The following is a 22813-nucleotide window of genomic DNA, read 5'->3' on the forward strand; positions in this document are numbered from 1 at the left end:
GCCTATGGATTGTACATATGATAATGTATATGGTAAAGGCTTACTATCCCTAAGTTTTACTTCTAATATAATTTTCATTTGCTGTGTTCTTTCTTTCTCAAAACTTACCTGGTTGAATATGGGACTGAAGTAGTTAATAGGGAGAAGATCTTGTTGGCTCCCAATTTAATCTGACTTATGTTGTGATATAAAGAAAACGTACCATTTAACTTTGTTATTTCAATAATTCAAACAAGATTAGGAAATACAAAAATTGGAATTTTTTTAGTAAATATTAATTTTTATTTCTTTACTGAAAATGTGTCTGGCAGTACTTCTGGGAAAGAAGGCCATTAAAATACAGGAAAACAAAAACGCTTTCTCTGAAACAGCCTGAAGTGCAAAAATGAATCAAATATAGGAAAGAAAAGTACATCAGGGCTGAAATTAGACACAATGCCAAATTCACGAAACAAAAGTCAAGATTTTTTAAAAATACATTTAAAAAGCTAACACTTAGTACATACTCCTATTTCCTCAAGTAACAAAAGAATATTGTAGAAGAAATCTAAAGTGTGCATTAAAAATCTCAGCAGTATATTGCGCTCCAACTTGGCAAAATGAGGGCTCAAACTGGGACAAGTAGTCCAAAGACTGAGAACCCTTTGATGAAATGTTGCTAAGGAATCTGTAGATTCTGTAGTCTGGTAAGGGATGTGGGGTTGGTGTTGGTGATTACGAGAGACTCAAAAAGGCCGGACGTGCAGCCCCCCATCCCCCACATGCTTTGCTCTCCTGATTCAGGTTTCGTCTCACTCTTCCGTGAGTGGTGATAGAAATCTGCCCCTAAGCTGGAGACTCAAGATTTACGCACCAGGGCAAACAACGGAATAGAGAGAGAAAATATACAGGAAAAATACGTAGGAAAATATTCTCAATAAGCACACAAATATGATGGGAAAGCAATGGGCTGTGAAGCCAAAAGGAAACACACACACAGGAAACATGAGCAAGAGAGTGTTTTAAAAGTACTGATGATCCTTTCCTATTATGAAATAGAGTGTGATTAACTCGAACTTCTGCATCTAAGATACATAAATAATTTTTAAGAACAATACACTTAGAATCCCTTAAATCTCCACCAAGAGGGTACTGATTAAATAAATATGGTAGATCCATACAATGGAATATTAATAAAAGTAAAGTAGAGCTATATATGTTAATGTAGATTAACCTGCATGATAGACTAAGTGAAAAAGCAAGGTACTCTGTGTGTGATAAATATTCCCATTTGTGAGATCTCTTTTTTTAAAGATATGTTTTCCTCACTGCTAACATCATACTCAATGGTGAAAAGCTGAAAGCTTTTCCTCTAAGATCAGGAACAAGACAAGAACGCCCACTCTTGCCACTTTTATTCAACATGGTATTGGAAGTCCTAGCCAGATCAATTAGGCAAGAAAAAGAAATAAAAGACATTCAAATTAGAAATAAAGAAGTAAAACTATCATTATTTGAAGATGACTTGATATTATATATGGAAAACCCTAAAGGCTTCACTAAACACTATTAGAACTAATAACTGAATTCAGTAAAGTTGCAGGACATAAAATTAATAAACAGAAATCAGTTGTGTTTCTATACACTAATAATGAACTACCAAAAATAATATTAAGAAAACAATCCCATAACTGCACCAAAAGGAATAAAATACCTAGGAGTAAATTTAACCAAAGTGATAAAAGTCTTATACTTTGAAAATTATAAGATATTGATGAAGGAAACTGAAGACAGAAATAAATTGAAAGATATTCCATATTCATGGATTGGAAAAATTAATATTGTTAAAATGTCCATACTACCCAAAGCAATCTACAGATTCAATACAATCCCTATCAAAATTTCAACAGCATTTTCCACAAAAATAGGACAGATAATCCTAAAATTTGTATGGAACCACAAAAGACCACAAATAGCCAAAGCAATCTTGAGAATAAAGAACAAAGCTGGAGGCAACACGCTCCCTGATACCAAACTATTTTATGAAGCTCTGCTAATCAAAACAGTATGCTATTGGTATGAAAACAGATACATAGATCAATGGAACAGAATAGAGAGCCAAGATATAAACCCATGCATAGATAGCCAATTAATTTACGACAAAAGAGCCAAGACTATACAAAGGGGAAAGGATAGTCATTTCAATAAATGGTATCGGGAAAATTGGACAGTCACATGCAAAAGAATGAAACTGCATCACCATCTTACACCATACACAAAAATTAACTCAAAAGGGATTAAAGACTCGAACATAAGACTTGAAACCATAAAACTCCTTGAAGAAAACATAGATGGTAAGATCCTTGACATCGGTCTTGGTGATGACTGTTTGGATTTAACATCAAAAGCAAAGACAACAAAAGCAAAAGTCAAGAAGTGGAACCACATCAAACTGAAAAGCTTCTGCTCAGCAAAGGAAACCATCAACAAAATGAAAAGGCAGCCTACTGAATGGGAGAAAATATTTGCAAATCGTCTATCAGATAAGAGGGCAAAATCCAAAATATATAAAGAAATCATACAACTCAATAACAAAAAAACAAACATTCCAATTTAAAAATAGGCAGTGAATCTGAATAGACATTATTCTAAAGAAGACATACGGATGGCCAACAGGAACATAAAAAGATGTTCAGTATCACTAATCATCAGGGAAATGCAAATCAAAACCACAATGAGATATCACTTCACACCTGTAAGAATAGCTATTATCAATAAGACAAGAAATAACAAGTGTTGGCAAGGATGTAGAGAAAAGGGAACCCTTGTGCACTGTTGGTGGGAATGTAAACTGGTGCAGCCACTATGGAAAACAGTATGGAGGGTCCTCAAAAAATTAAAAGTAGAACTACCATATGGTCCAGCAATTTCACTTCTGAGTATTTATCCAAAGAAACAAAAACAAAAATAAAGGGAAATTCCTGCTTTCTGTGTCACCCCACCCTCCATTCCTTTACTTGCTTATGTAGGTATGTGTGTGTGTGCTCAAACGTGCACACTCAGAGTAGTTCCATTTTGTCACTAACCATGGCATCCATTTGAAACCTAATCATGCATCTGTTTTTCTCTAGCATTAATTCTAATTTTTTAAAGCTTGCCTCAATTGTCAGATTGACAAAAAAGGTTTGCTGGCATTTTTCCCCAGTCAGCCCCAATATAAACTTTGCTTGTTTACTCTTCAGGGAGCTTCAGATGTAACACTCTGCTCTGTATTGACCTGAATCTTCTTTTCAATCCGTATTGCCCATGTTTCTCCACTGCTCCTGCCTCTTCAGCCTAGTAAGAGAGACTCGCATGTCAATCCACGAATGCCCTTCAGAGGCTGTTGCATGGGTATTGCAATGTACATAATGTTGCAATAAATAGGCCAGCTAAGTAAGATACGCATCTGTATCTATATCTCCAAATGGAAGTGGTGGGATAGGAGAGATCTCTGATAACTACTGTATGTCAGTTTCTCATGGATATTAATATTCAATATCTGCAGAACGAATGACCAAAACTGCATTTAGAGTGCACTTAATGTACTAGTGAAAAAGGACACTTTTAAAACAATTCTATTGACCTATAATAATTAATATAAATGGTAAAGTGAGGTTTTAAAAAACAGAGAAACAGAATAGGTATTCCTAAAACTGACGCGTATATAGAAATTTAGCGCGTGACAAATGAGGTATCCTGAATCAATAGAGAAGGAACAGACTTTTTTAGAGGAAGTTTTGATGAAAGTTCTTGGGAAAAATGATTATACCTTTGGAAACAAATAAATTAGATCCCTACCTTTTATCAATCATAACAATATATTCACTATTGGTTAAAGTATTGAAAATGTTGTTAATCCTTGGGGCCAGCCCAGTGGCATAGTGGTTAAGTTTGTGTATTCTGCTTTGGGGGTCCAGGGTTTGCAGGTTCGGACCCTCGGTGTGGACCTACATGCCACTCATCAGGCCATGCTGTAGTGGTGTCCCACATATAAAACAGAGGAAGACTGGCATGGATGTTAGCTAAGGAACAATCTTCCTCAAGGAAAAAGAGAAAGATTGGCAACAGATGTTAGTTCAGGGCTAATCTTCTTCACCAAAAAAAAAAAAAAAGAAAGAAGAAAGAAAATTCTTCAAAAACAATGTGGTTAATCCTAAAATTATAGTAGATGAGAATATAAGAACATAACTTAAATATTGCTATATGAAAGGACTTTCTAAGCAGAATTGAAAACTCAGACGCATAAGGAAAAAGGTAAAGAAAATTATGAAAACTCACAAATTACAAGTTTTATAAAGCAAGAGTGGCCAAGCTCTAGAGAACATTTGAGATTTTGCAGAACCTAGTGGATTTTATCCATAATTTTAATTAATATATACAAACCAAAAAAAAAGAGAAATAGAACCAAAAGAAAACTACTCTTAGTCAAAGGCTATGAGTAGACAAGGCACAAACAGAGCTATACAAATGCAAATATCACCTGGAAAGGGCTCAGTCTTCGCTGTAATCTGGGAAAATTTAAATCAAAATAATGACCTGCCACAGTTTCCTCATCAAACTAGTCAACACTTTGAAAAATGAATTCATTTAATAGGATCTAGGGAAGCCGGCATGCTCCTCCTCTCATGAAATAAGTGTGGTTCTTCGTCACTTACTCAGAACACTTTGTAGCTATTAAATAGAATGAGTCAGGACTCTGTGTTGTGATGGAATGGTTCCTAAGATACACTAAATGAAACAAAAATTCACTCAATAAGGAGGATAATGAGTTCAGTTTTATGTTAAAATAGAAATATTAGGAAACAACATTTGGAGCATACAGGTAGAATTTTAACAATTGTCCCAATAATGTTGGATGTGTGGGTATATATATATGGATATAAACAAATTCATATGTAAAGGAAAATACGTATTTACATATTTAATTCAGAATAAGGATGCCACATTTATACTACCAAGAGACATTGTTTTAGAGATTACCATAGGCAGTATATGCAATGTAGCACAAAAGATATATGCCCCATCCTTTCTCCACCAGGGAATTTATTAATTACAACATTTTCTTTCAACATCAAGTATAGCTTTCACTATTTAGAACCCAGTTCAACATAATATCAATAAATAATTCAGCTTTCAAAAAGTGTGTCAGAAAAAGTGCTAATTGATTTACATGCATTATCTAATTTAATCCTTGTAACAACCTAAGAAGTAGTTACTATGATTACCCTCATTGAATAACTAAACTATGATTTCAGAATATAAGAAATTTGTCCAAGAATACACAGCAGGCAAGTAGCAAAATAGTGGTTCAATCCTGTTTCTCCTTAATACCTTAACCACCCCATCACCCCTCCCGTAGTACCAACGACTAAGTACCACGTCTTACGTGTGCCATGAGATGATGACTGTGATGTAGGAACTATATTTTTCTGATGAGGGAGAGAGACACAAAGAATGTAAACAAAATATCCATAGTCTCACAATACCATAGGCTGTTTTTGGTCCCCATGCTTTCTCCCTTTTCCATGGCAGCGACAGCCAGAAAGGATCTGGAAGAACTCCCCATTATCCAGGAAGGCTCAAGAGATTCTCATCCTCTAAGGGTGGTCTCAAACTTCAGCTAACCACCATTTCTCAACAGATGAGGCATTCCACATAAAATACCATGTGTCAATCACATCACGCCAGACTTCGGAAGACTGGAAGACAGATCCTGAGAGTATTATAGGCATTGAGGTTCTCTACATGTACCTACTTTTTAACACATCTGTCCAGTATTTATTTTCTCCTTGTGGTATGTGGATCAATTAAATCTCCTCTCATCCCTACACATCCACAGACAGCTGTGTGTCCTAAGACCAGATAGGGGGAGGCAGATGGTGAATCACGACTCTGAGCTCCTTTCAACAATGATCATTTCCAGGATTTAGTTTAATGAGGACTCCACATTATAAAAGCTTATGATACCAAGAGACGGGAGGAAAGGTGAAAAGAAGCTGTGAGCTTTACTTTTGTTTAGAACAGCTGAGAAATTGCAAAGAGCAATGGAGAGAGACAGAGAGTTAAATCATCAATAACCGTGGAAGAAATGACTCTGAAACCCATAGCAAGGAGTTTAATTTTTCTTTCAAATTACTTCAAATTTAATAAAAATTATAAAACTTACATTAATCTTGGTCTCACATCTTGAGCCAGTCCATCCTGCCTCACATAAACACTGATACTCATTAATGAGATCTACGCATCTGAAACAAAGAATTAAATTTTTAAATAAGTGAGACACTAAAGCGTAATTTCAAGAGAGTTTCACCACTTAAAGTTTCTCTTTTCCAGTTCAGGTGAAAATGCACATTCCCCTGAGCAGTAGAAGGCGGACTCTAAGCCTGGTTTCTTGTGCTCCAAGGTGACCGGACTGAAAGAACAGATCAATTTTCATTTTGCCCTCTTCCCCATGGCAATGGAAACAAAGAACAGTTCTAAAAGCTCAAAGTATGGCTAGGGCTTGTGTAGGAAACTGAAGTCAGCTGTGGCCAAAGCATCGCAGAGCCCTCATCTTCATCCTTCTCTGCTCACAAAGTCAGTGGCGCGACTAGAAGAGAGAGACGATGCTGCAGGAGGCAGCGCGGTGCATCTGTGAGCCAGTCTTCTTTGCCACCTGCATCTCCTAGAAACAACCCCACTCGAGATTTGCATAAACTAATATCCTACCCATGAGCTGGAGAGTTATTATGTAAAGAGAGTCACAAAATACCTTATACGCACATGGGGATGAAAGAACCAGTCTACTTAGGAACATTTTAAATACTAAGTGTGTGGTATTATCCCTCCACAGAGCAAATAATAGAATGTCTTATCATCCTACCTGCTACTTCTATTACTGTGATTGGTTACCTTTAAGTATATTAAAGTCCAATTAATCCGCATTTATTGAAAATTACTTTATGCTAATGAGCAGAAATAAAAGAAGGGCAGAGATAATGTACCAGTACATTGCATTAAGTAAAACAGGCAGCATCTGTCATCTTAACTGTACTTGGCTCCTGTTTTATGAAAGAGCATAATTAAAATGATCTTTGTCAACTTTCCCTTGATGTTAAGTCTTAAATATTGTGGGTTAAATTTGCTGTCTTAGATTTAACAATACAAAAATAAAAATAGCTACCTTCCATGAAGACAAGGATTCGAGAGGCAATCATTTGCATTGGTTTCACAATGTGTTCCCAAAAACCCACTCTGGCAGTCACAGGTGTAGTGATTGACGCCATCAGTCCAGGCCCCATCATGGAGACACGGCTTTGATAGACAGTCTCCAACACTCACTGCACAGTCGATGCCTAGGTCAGAAGAGACAAGACAAAGCAGGAGACTATTTAAATGCAAAGCTCAAAAGTTTGTTCACTCTGGTAAATGTCACCAAGAAAGCAAGATTCCTTCCCTGTAAAGATAATTTAACGTCTTGAGGGAACGGACAAAAGAAAGAAAACATTTTTCAAGGTGAATCTTGTTTAGGTCATTGAACTCTCAGATGACTAAGTTAATGCGAATGAGAGAAACAAAGCACAAGCTTAATCTATTCAAACATTTCTCACCTACAGGAATGAAGAAAGAGTTTGGATTTTTCTAAATTTGGTCTTGGCGAATCTATTAACTGGCTGGGTGAGATTCCTAAATGTCATCTAACTTTGGCTAAAGATCTAGTGTTTTCAAAGGTGAAATTTTGAATATTTATTAAGCATCTACCATGTGCCTCCTCTGTGCTCAACTAGGGGTACCAAACGAACAAACAGAAGAAAGAGAGTACCCTGTTAATGGAGAAATCTGTCATGGAGACAATATCTATAGATGGAAACATCTAGAGAACAACGTCAGCAAAGCCTAGTGGAGAGCTGGACTGCGGTTCAGTTGTCACATGTTAGAGACATAGGAAAAAGTGGAGAATTGTAAAATAGTCAGAATAATCCCTTTGTTCATCGTGTCCATCCATACTGAGCATCACTAACAAAAACCAGCATTGACTGCGGATGTGCTGGTGTGCCAGGCCCTGGGCTGAAGGCTCCTAATTCATTACCTCAGTTAAGGCTCATCAAACCTGGAGAGGGACATCATTAACTCCAACTCACTGCTGAGCCATCAAAGATTCGGAGAGTTTAAGTAGTGCTTTCAGATCACAGGCCATAGCAGATAGAGATTTAAATCCTGCTCTCCCTGACTTACGCTTCTAGTCACTAGTTTCAAGGGACTATCCTGCAATTGCTATGATATGTGTGTAAGTTGCTATGCTGAGTAGTACAGCGGATGCTGTTAAAAACGAGACAACAGGCCCACAGTGGAGTCACTTATGCTAAGTCCTACATTACCAAATGGAGACAATTACAGTTTCAGTGCTCCCAGAAATGGAATCTTAAACCAGCCAATCAGGAATTGCCTGATCAGCACTGGTTAGGGCATCTGCCTCATAGACCCCTGCCATCTCCTAGAGGAAAGCATGTTTGCAGTAACCACCCCATTCCTTTTCCGAGTATAACTGCCTTGTTCCTGCTCCCCTCTGGCTATGAAAGTCTTTCATTTTGTACAGCTCCTTGGAGTTCCTTTCCAGCTGCTAGATCAGTTGCTGTCGGATTTGAATCAATATTTTCTCAAATAAACTCCAAAAAATTTTGATATGCCTCAGTTTATCTTTTAACAGTTTCAATCTGAAAACATGACTCTTATAGACAAGAACATCATGTCTAGTTGGGAATAAAGATAAACTTATTAAAAAACAAGCATGACAACAGATACCTAAGAAATACAAAGGATCATAAGAGAATACTATGAAAAACTATGTGCCAACAAATTGAACAACCTAGAAGAAATGGATAAATTCCTAGACTCATACAACCTCCCCACACTGAATCAGGAAGAAATAGAGAATCTGAATAGACCAATCACAAGTAAAGAAATAGAAACAGTAATCAAAAACCTCCCCAAAAATAAGAGTTCAGGACCAGATGGCTTCTCTGGAGAATTCTACCAAACATTCAACGAAGATTTAATACCTATCCTTCTCAAACTATTCCAGAAAATAGAGGAAGACAGAGCACTCTCTAATACATTCTATGAAGCCAATATCACCCTGATCCCCAAACCTGACAAGGACAACACAAAGAAGGAAAACTACAGGCCAATATCACTGACGAACATAGATGCAAAAATCCTCAACAAAATTTTGGCAAACCGAACACAGCAATACATCATAAAGATTATACACCATGATCAAGTGGGATTTATACCAGGGACACAGGGATGGTTCAACACCCACAAGTCAATCAACGTGATTCACTACATTAACAATGTGAGAAACAAAAACCACATGATCATCTCAATAGATGCAGAGAAAGCATTCGACAAGATCCAACACCCATTTATGATAAAAACCCTCAATAAAATAGGTATAGAAGGAAAGTACCTCAACATAATAAAGGCCATATATGACAAACCCACAGCCAACATCATACTCAATGGACAAAAACTGAAACCCATCCCTCTCAGAACAGGAACAAGACAAGGGTGCCCACTTTCACCACTCTTATTCAACATAGTACTGGAGGTGTTGGCCAGAGCAATTTGGCAGGAAAAAGAAATAAAAGGAATCCAAATAGGCAACGAAGAAGTAAAACTCTCACTGTTCGCAGACAATATGACCTTATATATAGAAAACCCCAAAGAATCCATAGGAAAACTATTAGAAATAATAAACAGCTACAGCAAAGTTGCTGGGTATAAAATCAACATACATAAATCAGTAGCATTTTTATATGCTAACAATGAACTAACAGAAAAAGATCTCAAGAACTCAATCCCATTCACGATCGCAACAAAAAGAATAAAATACCTTGGGATAAATTTAACCAAGGAAGTGGAAGATCTATACAACAAAAACGACAAGACTTTCTTGAAAGAAATCGACGACGACATAAAGAGATGGAAAGACATTCCATGCACATGGATTCAAAGAATAAACATAGTTAAAATGTCCATTCCACCTAAAGCAATCTACAGATTCAACACTATCCCAATCAGAATCCCAATGACATTCTTTACAGAAATTGAACAAAGAATCCTAAAAATCATATGGGGCAACAAAAGACCCTGAATTGCTAAAGCAATCCTGAGAAAGAAGAACAAAGATGGAGGCATCACAATCCCTGACTTCAAAACATACTACAAAGCTACAGTAATCAAAACAGCATGGTACTGGTACAAAAACAGGTGCACAGATCAATGGAACAGAATTGAAAGCCCAGAAATAAAACCACACATCTATGGACAGCTAATCTTCGACAAAGGAGCTGAGGGCCTACAATGGAGAAAAGAAAGTCTCTTCAACAAGTGGTGCTGGGAAAACTGGACAGCCACATGTAAAAGAATGAAAATCGACCATTCTTTTTCACCATTCACTAAAATAAACTCAAAATGGATCAAAGACCTAAAGATTAGGCCTGAAACAACAAGTCTTCTAGAAGAGAATATAGGCAGTACTCTCTTTGACGTCAGCTTTAAAAGAATCTTTTCGGACACCATAACCCCTCAGATGAGGGAAACAATAGAAAGAATAAACAAATGGGACTTCATCAGACTAAAGAGCTTCTTCACGGCAAGGGAAAACAAGATTGAAACAAAAAAACAGCCCACTAATTGGGAAAAAATATTTACAAGTTATTTATCCAACAAAGGGCTAATCTCCATAATATATAAAGAACTCACACAGCTCAACAACAAAAAATCAAACAACCCAATCACAAAATGGGCAGGGGATATGAACAGACATTTCTCCAAAGAAGATATACGGATGGCCAACAGACACATGAAAAGATGCTCATCATAACTAATCATCAGGGAAATGGAAATCAAAACTACACTAAGATATTACCTTATACCTGTTTGAATGGCAAAAATATCTAAAACCAAGAGTCACAAATGCTGGAGAGGCTGTGGAGAAAAAGGAATCCTTGTACACTGTTGGTGGGAATGGAAACTGGTGCAGCCACTATGGAAAACAGTATGGAGATTTCTCAAAAAGTTAAAAATAGAAATACTTTATGACCCAGCCATCCCACTACTGGGCATCTATCCCAAGAACCTGAAATCAGCAATTCCAAAAGTCCCATGCACCCCTATGTTCATTGCAGCATTATTCACAATAGCCAAGTCATGGAACCAACCTAAGTGCCCAGCAACTGATGATTGGATAAAGAAGATATGGTATATATATACAATGGAATGCTACTCAGCCATAAAAAAAGACAAAGTCGTCCCATTCACAACAACATGGACAGAGCTTGAGGGTATTATGTTGAGTGAAATAAGCCAAACAGGGAAAGACTAACTCTGTATGACTCCACTCATTGGTGGTAGTTAACATATAGACAAAGAGAACTGAACAGTGGTTGCTAGGGGAAAGGGGGTGGGGGGCACTAGGGGTGAAGTGGTGTACCTACAACATGACTAATAATGATGTACAACTGTAATTTCACACGGTTGTTAACTATCATAATCTTAATAAAAAAATAAAATAAAAAAACAAGCATGACAATGCTTATAAACAAATAGCTATCAATAAGCTAGTTGGGAACAAAGGTAAGCTTCTAAGGAAGTAAGTTTATTACAGGGAAGAATACCACAGTAACAATAGCTGATACTTGGAGCCCTTACTGTGGGCCGGGTACTGTTACACACTTTACATATCAACTCATTTAAACTTTACAATAATTTTCTGACATGGGAATTACTCTCCTTATTTTGGAGAACAAAACAAAGCAGAGGATCTCCCAGCCAGTCAACGGCAGGACCCAAGCCCCCCGTGATGCCACCATACCACATCTCACTGCTGCCCCCGTGTGGTGTATGTCCTAATGAGAAAGCAAGCTGAGGGCACTGGGTGGTTAAGAAATGAAGAAACTGATCCATATCTGAGAAGGTGGATCAAGGCAGCTTTGCTGATCATGGAGGAAAGGAACTTGAGAAAATGCAAGCAAATAGTTTGAAAGAGCACCTTGGCTTGCTATGTGAGTTAGATATCTCTCTCAGCATTTGTTGGGATACCAGGAGAAGGTTTGGGGGACAGTGCTTAACTTTAATAACTTATAAACCATAGAGGAACCATCTATTCAAAAGAATGTTATTTAAACCAGTCACACCAGGAGAGTCTATGATTTATTGCAAATGAGGCTTCCAATGCAAAAGATATTTTTGGAAACTCTGTTTAGAGATTGTCAGTCTTCAGGTCAAAATGCTATTATTTAATGGTTACTTTTTTTTAAATTTTACTATAACTGTTATTGCCTGTATAGAAATTTGGATGGTAATGATGCCATAAAGAAAATAATAAGGTGTCTAAGTTGGTCAAATCTGCAGCCATATTTAAAAGGACCATCAAGATTCAGGTTCGGACTGTGAATTAAACACGCATAACAGCCTACAGTGGGCTGTAATAATACTAAAAAGGGTCCCACTCCCTTAAGTCTCAGTGGCTCAAGACACACAGGTTTATTTCTCATTCATATTCCATGGCCGAGGTGAGCTACAGATGCGCTTTATATTATCTTCGCTCTGGGATCCAGGTTAATGGAGCATCCTCCAGCTGGGACATCACCATCCTTGTTGAAGAGGGAGAGGACACTCTTGGTTCTTAAATCTTCCTCATACATTTCATTTGCCAGGCCAAGTCACATGACCAAGCCCAACACAAATGGGATGGGAATTAATGGTCCTCCACCAGGAAAGGGCAGATATTTGTGACGATAATAATATTTAGAGCAGACATAATCATTTAAGCTTCTCATTAGTAAGTGAGGGTTATTTATTAGTACATCATAGGTTTACTGGGAAAATAAAATAAAACCATGTTTTTAAAATAACTAGCCCAGGGCCTTGTACGTATTTAACATTGGATTACTAACATTTTCCTTAGAGAATTTCACAACTACATTATCAAATGAGTGATTTAGGTGATTCCAGAGGTATCATTATTCCAATTAAGATGATGAGTGAAAAGTTTCTCTGTAGGATTACGTATAATGTTGGCAAAATCAGTGATGAAAGTTTGTTAAAAAGAGATGGTCAAGGGGCCAGTCCGGTGGTGTAGATGTTAAGCTCGCAGGTTCCGCTTTGGCAGCCTGGGGTCCGCCGGTTTGGATCCTGGGTGTGGACTTACGCATTGCTTGTCAAGCCATGCTGTGGCAGGTGTCCCACGTAAAACAGAGGAAGATGGACACAGATGTTAGCTCAGGGCCAGTCTTCCTCAGCAAAAAGAGGAGGATTGGTGGCAGATGTTAGCTCAGAGCTAATCTTCCTCAAAAAAAAAAAGATGGTCAATTGCCCACAAAAGTGTGGGGGTGAGGGGCAAAGTGCTATCTACTGCTGAATAGATTCAAACAGTGATGGCATTTTGAAAATGATTACAACTCACATAAGAGGATGATACTTATGAACTGACCTAATCAAATTAATACAGGCACACAATAATCACATAATTCATGGACTCAGGAATCAGTCTAAAGACGATGCAGAAGTTGAAATTATCAGAGGGAATTTAAAATATGGCCAATATGTAAAAAGTAGTGGAACAGTTGGACATATGAATTAATCAATGGAGAATATTAAAAGAAAGAAGGAAAGTATAAAAAATATTCAAATGGAAATGCCAGCAAATTAACACTTACAGATGAAGAATTCCTTTAATGAGCCATCAGTGGACTAGACATAGCAGAGAAAACAACCAGTGAATTTGAAGCTAAGTCAATAGAAACTATTCAAACTGAAATACCCAGAGATGAAAAGAGTAAGAAAACAGAACAGAGCATCTAAGAGAAGTGGACTAACATCAATGATTCTAGCTTATTTGTAATTGGAATCTCAAAAGCAAGAAGGAGAGAGAATATGGCAGACAAGATAATAGGCAAGAATTTTGCTAAATTAATGAAACTCGGTAGCAGTGCCAGGCAGCCGTACGGGTTGTCTTGCTGTTTGGGTCATACATCTCAGTAGTCTCTACGTTATTAGAGATGTCTGCAGTGGAAAAGATGCAATATGGGGCTTTTGGCAAGTGCCAGGAGGATAATCATAGACTTAGGCCAGGCCATATGTAGCAGAGAATTATCCTGAATTTGAGAAAGAGTTCCTGGCATACTCCTGGGTCCTGGTAGAGATGAAACATGTGCCTATGGGACATATCAAATATCCACAGAGTCAGAGCTTCCAATCATGAACAAGTCATACATTGGGCAGGAGGGGCAGCAATCTATGGTACATGGTACATTAGGGACCGGGTGTGAGTAGATCAGAAGACAAGTGTAATTTGCACTCCTCTGTTATCACTACTGTTGCAACAGCAGCACTCCCTCAGTTCACCCTATGGCTGTATGGAGGAGGAGCCATCCTTTATTACCATCTGAAGGGAAAGGAAAAGCCTGAGCTTGGTTCATGGATGGGCTGACCTGGGATATCAATATGAGCTGAAAATGGACTGCTGCTTCCCTGCAGCCTTGCTCAGAGGCTTCCCAGGAGATAAAGGCAAAGGGAAATCCTTCTGATGGGCAGTTCTTCAGTCAGAGACTATTGTCATCATCTTTAGGTGAAAATAGAAGTGGGCCAAGATAAGAATATATATGGACTCATATGTAGTGGCAGTAACCTGGTTGGTTTATCATTGGAATGCCATTTAAAATATGACAATCTGGGTCAGGAAAACATGAAAAAGAGGCATACAGGTGAACTAATGGGAGTGGGCATGAAGTGTGAAGGTCTTTGCAATGCATGGTAACGTCCACCATAGGATACCTGCAACAGAAGACGCACTGAACAGCGACGTAGAAAGAACTCAGCCAGTTGACGTCAGTCATCTGTCTTCAGCAACACAAAAGGCGTGAACAGAGTAGACAGATGGCAGGAATGGAAACTATGCGTGGTCCCAATGTATGGGTTCTCGTGTCCCAAGACTGATCTAGTTATTGCTCTCACCAAATACCTAAGCTGATAGGAATAGATACCAGAGCTATCAGCCACTTGGTGTCAGCATATTACATTGGACTGAAGGGAAAGTGACTCATTTTGACTAGAACTGACACATACTCCACTTATAGGAGTATCTTTCTTGCCTCTCTGGCAAACAGGAGAGCATTACTTAGCCAGTATAACTACTCAGGTGCTTATGTAGCGGTAAGTCACCAATACGGAGATCTCTCACAACATCTCAGTGGACCGAGGAAACTACTTTACAGAAAAGCATAGTAGTGATCACATAACCATGAGATCCAATGGCTCTATAATATACTACACCATCAAACTGCAAGTGAGGTGCCAGCTTGGTGCTGAGAGCTTGAAGGGATGTGACACAATCATAGAGGATGCAGTACACACTCTGGATCAATGATCATGATATGATGCTCTGTCCCCAATAGGTATAATACACGGAACAGGGAAACAAGGGGTAAAAGTAAAATTGGAAACACATACCATCACTCTCTGTGAACCATTTGGGAATTGTGCTTTGCAGTCCTGAAAATATAGGTTCCATGGATCTAGAGGCCCTTATTTCCAGGGGAAGGAATCTTGCAACAGGGGACACCATAAAAGTCTCTTTTTGAATTCTATGGCTTCCATCTAGTCACTTTGGTCTCTTTGTGATAAGAGATAACCAGGCAAGGAGAGAAGTCACTATTCTTACAGGGGTTATTGATATTGATCATCAAGATGATGTAGGGTACTATTATAAAATGGGGGCAAGGATGAAAATATTTGGTATCAAGGTGACCTACTGGGCATGTGAGGACACTCCTTTGCCCAATATATCCAGGAAATGGACAAACACAGCAGCCACAGTCTTACTAGGTGATCAGAACTCTCAGACATAGGGTTCTAGATCACTCTCCACCAGGTGATCCACCAACTAGCATATTTGCCCGCCAAAGATGAGGGTAATATCGCGCAGGAGAAGAGGAAGATGAGTATCAGCTGCGGAGACCAGCTTCAGTGACAGAAGCTGCGGTTCTTTCAAGTAATCACTTTCTTGCACATTTACTCAGAAAAAGAGAAAAATCAGAATTTAGGGGGAGCAGCTTCCAGATGATGTGTACTTATTTTTGAAAGCAGGAGTCTGAGCAGCACAAAAGGTTGACTATAACAGATGAAGTGATCAGCAGCCCAGATCCCCATTTGGAACAGAGAAACTGTTTCTCCTGCTGCCGGAGAAGTCGCCTGCCAACACTTCAGAGCTGAATTCTTCCCCACAAATTGAATTGTCCTCGGCTAAAGGGAGCTACCTTGCCATCACTGCTGTGGGGCATCTGAGGTGACTCAATTTGGGTGAACCCTGAAGGACTCTGCTTCCGGGAGCTTGAATGATTAACTGAGGCTTTTGTTATAATTACATCTTAGTTCACCATTTTCCCCTCCCAGCCCTTCTTCTGTTCCTCTCTTATAGGCATTGTTGTTGAGAGCACTCCTCAATAAGTCACCTGCATGTAAATCTCAAGTCTCTTTCTTGGGCAGCCTGACGCATGAAAAATTTTCCAGGAAATGAATATTTTCCTTAGGAATCCTTTTGAATTTTTGGTTAGAAACAATAAAAAAAAAGTTGAAGGTAAGTAAGTTGTCAGTAGCAAAACATGTATCACTGATACAAAGATAAAATCATGTGAATTAAAGTTTGAATATATAATCCAAATGCTATAAAACAAGTATAACTAGATTATGTACACTGATCTCAAAAGGTGCCCTACTGTACCATATGTTGAATTGGCAGTATATAAATGGTAGGTATGTTAAGTACTGGATTAAACAAGTATGAATCGAACATTTCATTAATAATCATTTTGCTAATATTCTCATTGTTTGGAAAGATTTGATGGGGATATTGTGTAACCCATGTCTATTTTCAAAAGCTCAGCAAGGAACATTTACAGATACTTTATTTTTCTGTCTATAAATATCTCAAGATTGCACAAGGGCTTTTAAAATTCATTACAGTAGTCCTTAGAGCTTTGAGCAAAAAGACAAGTATCAATAAATATTTGATGACAAAAAGGATGATGATGATAATGATTCATCTGATTCCTGTCTCTCCTCATCTTTTCCTATCTCTTGTATGAAAAGAATGGGGCAACTCTTCAATGTGAAGCCAGGAATAAATGAGGGCTTCTCTGTCTCAGACTTCATTACCACAGGAATGTGGCCTGGCACTAAAGTACTTCATAGTTCATTGGAAAAGTCATAAAAACAATTACTATGCCAGGAGAAGGATCTTTTGAAGGAGAGATTCAAAATATCCTTCACAAAATTGCTAAGACAAGCAAAAACAATATTCTGATTCATATATGCTGCTCCCGTATTGTGTTTAGATCATACCACATGAACAAGGCAAGGCAGCCATGTGAAATGAGGCGTGTGTCTCATCAGGCAACTATGTTGAGAGCTTTGGAAAAGTGAGAAGTTGTTCAAGGTGAAGCTTGCAGTATATGAGTGCAAACAGATACATCAGGGTGGATTAAAAGTGGAAGATGTCTGACGATAGGAAGTATTAATAGTCATAACAGAGCTCATAGATGGGGCAGAGTCCTGTTCTAATGTACAGACAACTCCTTACCATCTCAGGACTGTGCGTGTTGACTATAACCAACATGCCAAAATAGTCTCCGAACTTATGAAATTCACACATGCATAAAAATGCAGGTGTGTTATAATTTGACTCAATAATACCAATAAATTCAGCGGATTTTATTTCAAATTATTTGATCGCTTGCTAACATCACGCAGAAAACAACTCATTCTTTAAAATATCACTTACTGAATGGGTTCTGTTTTGGTTAAAACAAACAAGCAAACTTTTATTGACACTATATAAAATAATAATGGCTACTTCATTCCTCTTAGAGCTATTGTGAGGACTAAAGATGCCTGCTCAAAGTTAGTGTTTGGTAAATACCTCAAAGGGAACACTTTAGTAATGCTTGTTTTAGGCGGCTCTGAATGAGCGCCCCGAATACTGCCATGTGCAGCTGAAGTGTGCGTTGTTGATTCCAGTAAGAGTCTGCTGCCCCCTGTCCGCATACTCGTAAGTCAAGATTGAGACCAGCAGGATTAACTGTGTGGCTTATTATATAGAGAGATAAATGCGTACAACTCTTTGTTTCTGATGATGAACACCTTATTCATCCAACTTCAACATCATCATCTGATTTCATTTTATATGCATATAAAAATCTTTACATAGCAAAAAGAGTACTTCAGTAGACAACACTGAATGTTATAAAATAACCATACAAAAGAAGTTTGGAGAGAAAAGTTATCTTTGTAAAAAGAATTTTGTTTTAGGCTACTTGTGTTTATATTTAAGAAAAATAGCTAAGAAAGAATATTTTGATATGCTTAAAATTTAAATAGAATACAATTTCATTTTAGATGAACGACGCTGATGCCCAATGAGATGTACTGTCATTACTAGTGTCAGAATATTGAAATGTCCACGTAACTAGCCCCTAAGTGGGGCTCACCTTTCCTGGCTGCCCCAGCCTTTATCCTGTGACTGTCCTGGCTTCACCCCCAGCAAGTTAAGGGGTGACATGTGGCACAAGAGCCTTAGGGTCTGCTTACATGAAACCAATCATTACATAATTTTATCAACACCTCTGAAGATAAATATCACAGATAAATCTTAAAATGGATCTCATATCAATGAAGCCACATTTAGTTAAATTTTTTTGAATCTCACTAGACTGTAAATTTCTGTATTAGGTAACAATCATAAAAGAACCCGTCAGTCTTTGTCATTGGTAGTTCAAATTATACTGCTACGTAGGAGAAATATATCTTGAGAACTTGAAACCTTTCCTTAATCATTCAAAAAAAAAAAAGTAAGATTAAAAGACCTACAATTATGTGACTGGAAGCTGACAAGTGGAGGGACTTTACAGATTCCTGGGGCTCTGAACAAAACGTATGACATTCTGCGATGGATGTTTCTCTCATTTCTGACAACTCCACCAGATCTCCACCAAGGAGATCAATGAAAAGCTCACTTTATTCTTCATTTGAAAGGGTCCTAAACCCAGGGTCTTGATGAAATTTAAAGATTTTGTTTAATCCCCTACCCTCCAGGTTGTGCACAGACACATTCTGACAAAGACTAATTTAGTAATTTAGGTTCAGCGAGTCAATGGAACACATCAAAGAGAAACACTTTGGGAACACAAAGCCAAGCCAACAGTCCCTCGGCCCAAGCTATGGACCAAGAGAGAGTAGAAAATAAGTGTTCCTGATCAGAACCAAAAAAGGTCTGCAGCTTATACAATTTTGGGGACTTTCTCTAATAAGAAGAATGTAAAATCACATATACAAAATTATGCATGATATTTTAGAAGAAACACTTCAAAGCGAAGGTCCCTAAAGTTGAAACTCATTAGCTTCATAGTAAATTCATCTCTAGTTGCTGCTATTATTCTAAATACAGAGCTACATGGAAAAAAATCAAAAATTTTTCTAATTAATACAATTTCTATTGTTCTCTATATGCCTAATTCCACAATTTACATAACTAGAAAGTACACTTTAAGACTAAAGTGTAAAGGGGCATAGTATGGTGGCCATTCTGTCAGTCCAGGTGTTAATCAGCAGGACATGAATTATGGTGATGATAGTAGCAATAAAAATAAGGGACGTATGAAAGGCATCACATTTTGTTTGAGCTCATCATCAAATTCCTCCTTTAAGACTAAGTCAATTTCATCACAGAATTAAAAATCTATGATTAAAAACATCCAGCGAATTCAGCGCTTTCAGATTTAATATTGCCAACATTCGGAAAACGGTACCTGAAGTGCTTGTTTTAATCCTTAAATCAACAGCATAACATTTCGTTTATACAAAAGCAATTGCTTATGAGCTGCACATGGATTCATAGTTTGGAAAACATACTATTGTTTCTGCAGTGGCATTTTAAAAACTACAATAAGTCACTAAAATATTTAATTTAGAAATCTAGTTAAAATGAAATGTTGAGTGATCACTGTACTTTTCTTCCTTATTGCAGTTTATGATTCACAAATAAATTTCGCATGTGTTCATTTGATTTATCCTTTACCAAGCTGTCAAGTTGATGTTATCCACAGGAAATAGATGAGGTACGCTGAGAGTTGTGCTGCTGAGTGACTTTGTCCTATATCAAATAGTCATGAAAGCAAGCTTAGAAGTGATGTCTTCCGGTTTAAAATGATTGGTTCAATATGTGTTATGCAGGAATCAAAAGAGTGTAAAGGTGTAAAGGTACAGTGGTGTGCTGGCCAGTGTTTAACAACTGGCTCTCAGAAGGAAAAAATAAGGGGGAAAGGGCTTTCTTATAACAATATCTAATTGCCCTTGTGCAAACTGTCTTATCTTTTTTAATTTCAATGTACCAAAATTATGTCAACCAGCTCACAAAGTTCGTAAATATGTAATATTCAATACTCATGAGCCAGTACAAGCTGACTCCATCATACTACTGGAAAGGTACTTTCCTGACTGTTATTTTGAGGTTGATCAGGATATTAGAGAAGTAGATACATGAGCATAACAGGGATGAGAAAGGGCAACCCAGGTGGTTGGTTGTGGGGTTGGGGTGTAGCAATGATAAGGAAAATTTGCGTAATGTGTGTGTGTGTGTGTTGTAAAGACTGTTCTTGCTCATACTATAAGAGAAAATAGTCATTAGTCAGCATGATGGGGCTGAGAGTTAAAAGGTAACTCGGGGCAGGATGTTACAGAATTATGCATACCAGGGTGATAAAACTCATTTTATTATTAACACTCATTGAGTCTTACGTACGAGGCACGCCATGTGGTACTAGCGCAGCACCAAGCTTAGGTAACATTTGGGTGCTCATTTTACGAATAACAAAACAGCCACATGGGTGATATATAACCTCTTGAAAACTAGGCTGTTATTAACTGCAGAGCTGGGATTCCAACCCAGGGAGTCAAATATGGGAGTCTTCACTCTAAACATTAGAATACTTTGTGAATAATATATTAGGGAGATTTCAATTTTATTCTGTAAAAATAAGAACAGTCATTGAAATCTGTGTGTCAAGGCTAGAGACAAGGGGCATAGTATGGTGGCCATTCTGTCAGTCCAGCTGTTAATCAGTAGGACCTGAATTATGGTGATGATAGTGTTAATAAAAAAAAGGGACACATAAAAGGCATCACATTTTGTTTGAGCTCATCAAATTCCTCCTCCTTTTTCCTTTTTATTGTAAAACTACATTAATTTTTTTAAAACTTTGTGGCAAGTAAACAAAAATAATCTCTCTAATTTCATAATCTTACATATTTTTGTATATTCCCTTTCAATTTTGTCCATAGGCATCCGTACTTACACACATTGGCACTTTCACAGTGCAAAAAATTAATCATTACCTACACAATTAAAACATAGTGTCATTTTTTGGTCCATTTTGCTACATGGTCTTCTGTTATATCACTTTAATGACCACAGAATATACCATGAAAAATATATATCATAATCTATTTAACCAGTTTCATAATAATGTTCTTTTTGTTTCAACAATGTACTAACGTAAATAACTAATGAAGATTTTTATGCAAATATACACATATATTTTGGGTTATTGTTTCTCTTGATAAGTTATACAGGGAAATATTTCTTCCAGGATAAATTATTATGTCAAACAACGACTATTTAATCTCCCTAAGTTTACCTCACTAGTAGGCAGTTACGTGCACGTTAAAACAGTGAGGCATAATTTTTCACCAAACCAGTGGCTAGTTAAAAATGATAGCAATCACCAGTAGTGGTGAAGATGCCGTCAAAGGAACACCCACTTACACTCCTGGTTGGTCTGCAAATTGCAAAAAACTTATCAAAATATAGAAAACAACATAATTTAGTATAGTTGTCCCCCCTTATCTGTGGAGTTTCATGACCCCCAGTGGATACCTGAAACTGTGGATAACTCTGAACCGTATATATACCATGTTTTCCCTATACATATACACAGATGAGCCAGCCCTGGCAATCTAGTGGTTAAGATTCAGCGCTCTCACTGCCATGGCCCAGGTTTGTTTCCCAGTTAGGGAACCACACTACCTGCCTGTTGGTTGTCATACTGTGGCAGCTGCATGTTGCTGTGATGCTGAAAGCTGTGCCACCAGGATTTCAAATACCAGCAGGTCACTCACGGTGGATAGGTTTCAGTGAAGCTTCTAGATTAAGACAGACTAGGAAGGACCTGGCCACCCACTCCTGAAAAAATCGGCCATGAAAACCCTATGAACAGTGGAGCATTTTTTGATATAGTGCTGGAAGATGAGAGGATGGTGCAAAAAGACAGAGTAGGGTTCTGCTCTGCTGTCCACAGGGTCGCTAGGAGTGGGAATTGACTTGATGAAACTAACAAAATACACCTATGATAAAGTTTAATTTATAAATTAGGCACAGTAAGAGATTAACAATAATAACTAATAAAATAAAATTGTAACAATATACTATAATAAAAGTTACTGGAGATCTTAGCAACCTCAGCGTACGATTCTTTTTCTTTCCTTATTAAGTCAAGAACTCTCACCTCCTCACTTAAAGGAAGCACTTTACGGCATCTCTTTGGCATATCCGAATTGCCAGCAGTGCTATTCTTGCCCTTTGGGGCCCTTATTAAGTAAAACAAGGGCTACTTGGACACAAGCACTGTCACACCACCACAGTTGATCTGATAACCAGGACTATCACTAACTGACCCCCGGGTGGGTAGTGCTTACA

General features: G+C 37.8%; 1 protein-coding gene across 1 annotated transcript in view; it reads right to left on the bottom strand.

Moving 5' to 3' along the window:
* Window positions 1–22813, bottom strand: part of LOC111769165 (protein eyes shut homolog) — a 1017614-nt gene that overhangs the window by 865441 nt on the left and 129360 nt on the right. The window contains exons 9-10 of the mRNA XM_070244139.1: window positions 7184–7355; window positions 6188–6266 (exon numbers count right to left, since the gene is read on the bottom strand). Coding sequence (XP_070100240.1) covers window positions 6188–6266; window positions 7184–7355 — 251 coding nt within the window. The remainder of the gene's footprint in view (window positions 1–6187; window positions 6267–7183; window positions 7356–22813) is intronic.

The sequence above is a fragment of the Equus caballus genome, chromosome 20 (assembly GCF_041296265.1).
Source record: "Equus caballus isolate H_3958 breed thoroughbred chromosome 20, TB-T2T, whole genome shotgun sequence".
NCBI lineage: Eukaryota > Metazoa > Chordata > Mammalia > Perissodactyla > Equidae > Equus > Equus caballus.